Below are 3502 nucleotides of genomic sequence, written 5' to 3' on the forward strand. Positions count from 1 at the left end.
CCCCTCCCCCCAGACGGGCAGCTACTTCCAGAGCTTCAGGGCCGGGGCTCACACCTGAGCGCGACTGCAGAGGGGCTGCACCTGGCCTTATGGGTAGGTTCCTGGACGGAGCCCCAGGGAGACCGGGGGCGGGGAGGCGGCAGGGCCGGTGGGAGGATCTCCGCAGCCCTCCGCGTTTGAAAAGAGTCAAGTATGCCTCCCCAGCCCGCAGCAGCCGGGGCGTCCCGGCCTGGCCCGAGTTCTGGAGATGCTGACTTAGTGCTGGCCCGCCGCCTCCCTGCCCACGAGCCCCAAGGCCCCACTCCTCGAGGGCTCCAGTGGCACCTGGCGCCCTCGGGGGACAGGAAGAGCAGCCGGCTGGGAGCCCGGGCAGTGGTAACTGCAGGCTGGGGCACGCAGAGCTGGTGGCCCAGGAGTTGGGTTGGAGGCAGCTTCAGCTGAGCTGGCAGATGGGTGCCTGGCACTTCCCTGTTGACCTGCGTTCCTGGCTGGGGGACCACGCTTTCCTCAGGGCCTTGCCAGCTTGCAGCCTGTTGAGAGGGACAGCTTCCTCTCCTGCGAGTTCCTGGAAGCCTCCGGGCAGGCCGCCAGAAAGAAGTGGTGGGGGGCGGGAGGGCACGGTGCGACCCTGACAGGGGGCCGGCCTGTGACACCAGGGTAGCCCAAGGCCGCATGGGCTTGGGGACGGTGGCGCTCAGACCTCTGACCTTTGGAATGGGAAGCGCTGCAGTCGCAGGGGGAGGTGGAGGCGGGACAACTGCCTGAGGAGATGGGAGTGGACAGGAGGCAGTAGTCACCGGAGTTCCCGGTGGCTTTCCCAGGCTGGACGGACTCCAGGACCAGGGGCTTCCGTGAGCCAGCAGGGAGTGGGGAATGGTGTGGTGTCTCTTGAATGCCGCCTGGTTTCTCTGCCCCCTGGGGGTGAGCGGCCTGCAGCCCAAATGGGAGAGCCTCGAGTTTACCCCTGTTTCTCTTATTGTTTGCCTGGGGAGGAAGACAGGAGTGCAGGGGGAAGGGGTGCTTTCCCTACGCCCCAGACAGGCCTATTCTAATGAGGCCCCTCCCCCACCCAGCTCCGGCTGCCCCTTCTTCCCCTTTCGTCAGGCCTCCCGCTGCTAACCCACCCCCTTCTTCCTTCCCCCACCCCACTGCCCCAGTCCTGATGGAGGCCCCTTCCTCCTCCGCCAGCCCTCACCGGGCCGGGTGCGTGTTCTGCACCAAGTGGGCTGGGGATGCTGAGCAGCTCGCAGCGCGGCATCTGACAAGCTGGGGGAAGTTGTGGGGGAAGAAGAATGTTCAGGAACTCGCTGTGAAGGGGCTGAGAAGAGAGACAAAGGGGCCGTGGGGGAGTGCTGAGGGTGGTGTCAGGCACGACTCCTAGACCTGGGGAGCAGCCCAGCCCACCTGCTGCTGCGGCTGTCGAGGAAGTGATAGCGGGTCCTTTCCCCTTCCCGCCCTCTGCCACCTGCACACCTTGTACTGGCTCAGGGGCCTCGCCACGCCTGGAAACAGGGTCTTTGGATTATCCAAGGCATCACCCTAGGTCAGCCACCCATGCCTGAAGCTTGAGAAGGCGTGGTGGCTGAGGAGCAGCGGCGAGGTGTGGGCTCCTCTGCGAGGGCAGCTGAGGATCCCAGGAAGGGAGGCACCCTCCCCCATAGCGGGGTCCACACTTCAGTGCACCTTCTCTATGGGAGGAGGCGATGGCTAATTGATAGGAAGGGGATGGCAGAGTTTTGGCCAGGTGAGAGCGGGACTAGGGAGCGATGAGCAATTACTCCACATTCTTCCACCCCCGCAGTCCGATCCCTGAGCTCATTCCGCCATCCATGAGCTCATTTTCCCAGCTGTTTGGGGGTTGGGGGCAAAGGATGCATTATCCTGTTTTAGAATTTGTTGAGTCAAAGGAAAAACTAGGATTTAACATCTTCAGTGTTTTCGGAATCGCCATAAGAAACAGATTTGGTCTGTGGCTTGGAGGCAAAGACTTGAAGACTCAGTGAAATTAAATGAATCTATAAGACAATACGTTGGACCACTGAGCTTCAAACAAAGGTTCCTAACCTGGGACCCTTGGATCTGGGGGGTCCACTGACAGGCTTTGGGAGAGTCCTGGGAATCATTGGTCCATATATACACCAGATTCTTAAACAGGTCAGAAAAGCTTACCAGAAATCCTTCCATTCAAGTGCCTTTTTATGTTGGAGCAACTCCTACCGGAAAGGACTGCTCCAAAGTCAGCTGCTGGTTGTGAGGCTCCGACAGGAATGTAGAGGCTCCAACTTCAGATTAGAGCTCCTCCTGCTCCAGGTTGCTTGCTTATCCTCTTTACCCTTCAGGATGGGTTTGCATTTGCAGCTCTAGGCCCCTGGGGGAGCTCTTTTGAAAGGCATGTAGAAAATGAGGTTTTCTCCCCACTGAATCTGGTATGGTAGAAATGGGTGCAGAGCCTTGAAGTCTGAGAGCCGTATTTCCTAGATTCAGTAAAAGGCTAATGGTTCTCAGAGCTAAGTATCAAGGATTTCATTCTCCTTTGTAGGGATCCTGGAGCGGGTTGTGAGAAGGAATGGGCGCGTGGATCGTAGCCTGAAAGACGAGTGTGATACGGTGAAAGGATGGAGGCTGTGCAATGGGAGAATAACTGGGGTTTGGCTTATTAATTTGTTGGTGGGATGGCAGAGAGCACGCCTGGTCTATAGTGCCTGCTCAGTAAATAACTGAATGAATACATGTATTTATGGATCTGAAGGGTGCACATAGAAGGGGTCGAATCTGGTAACAATACACATTGGGTGTGATCCATAAGAACTCCAACATGGCGTCTGAGCATGGGAACAGGCAGGCTCTTGGGGAGCTTCCTGTGGTGTTTGAGCATGTGCTGGGGGAGATGGGCTTTTTAAACCCAGAGCAGTGATTTCATCATCAGCAGACATCACAAAACTAGAATTGTGGCCTGGAAACCAGGAATAGGAGAGATTGATTGCCCAGAGAAATTGTGGAGAAGAAAAGAGGGTCCACCCTGCTTTTTTAATTTTTGATGACAGGGTCTTGCTATATTGCCCAGGCTGGTCTTGAACTCCTGGGCTCAAGTGATCCTCCCTGCTCAGTAACTAGGATTACAGGCACATGCCTGGCTGAAGATCCTAGTCTTAAGATAGGAGAGGGTGGAACCAATACCTGTGTCTAAACAATAGTGCCTGATTAATATTTGGATAGAATTAACATTTCCATAGGCTGGACATGGTGGCTCATGCCTGTAATCCCAGCACTTTGGGAGGCCGAGGCGGGCATATCACCTGAGGTCAGGAGTTAGAGACCAGCCTGGTCAATATGGTGAAACCCTGTCTCTACTAAAAATACAAAAATGAGCTGGGTGTGGTGGTGCATGCCTGTAATCCCAGCTACTTGGGAGGCTGACACAGGAGAATCTCTTGAACCCAGGAGGCAGAGGTTGCAGTGAGCCGAGATTGCGCCACTGCACTCCAGCCTGGGTGAAAGAGGG

General features: G+C 56.6%; 1 protein-coding gene across 2 annotated transcripts in view; it reads left to right on the forward strand.

Annotated features, from left to right (window-relative positions):
• Window positions 1-3502, forward strand: part of DNMT3A (DNA (cytosine-5-)-methyltransferase 3 alpha) — an 80066-nt gene that overhangs the window by 61815 nt on the left and 14749 nt on the right. The window contains exons 1-2 of one of the 2 annotated variants that reach the window (XM_011950519.1): window positions 7-93; window positions 2540-2607. The exons of the other annotated variant lie outside the window; for it this stretch is intronic. Coding sequence (XP_011805909.1) covers window positions 90-93; window positions 2540-2607 — 72 coding nt within the window. The 5' untranslated portion in view covers window positions 7-89. Of the gene's footprint in view, window positions 1-6; window positions 94-2539; window positions 2608-3502 lie in introns of those variants that run through there. 2 annotated transcript variants of the gene reach the window in all.

This window comes from Colobus angolensis, unplaced genomic scaffold (genome assembly GCF_000951035.1).
Source record: "Colobus angolensis palliatus isolate OR3802 unplaced genomic scaffold, Cang.pa_1.0 Scaffold109, whole genome shotgun sequence".
NCBI classification, from domain to species: domain Eukaryota; kingdom Metazoa; phylum Chordata; class Mammalia; order Primates; family Cercopithecidae; genus Colobus; species Colobus angolensis.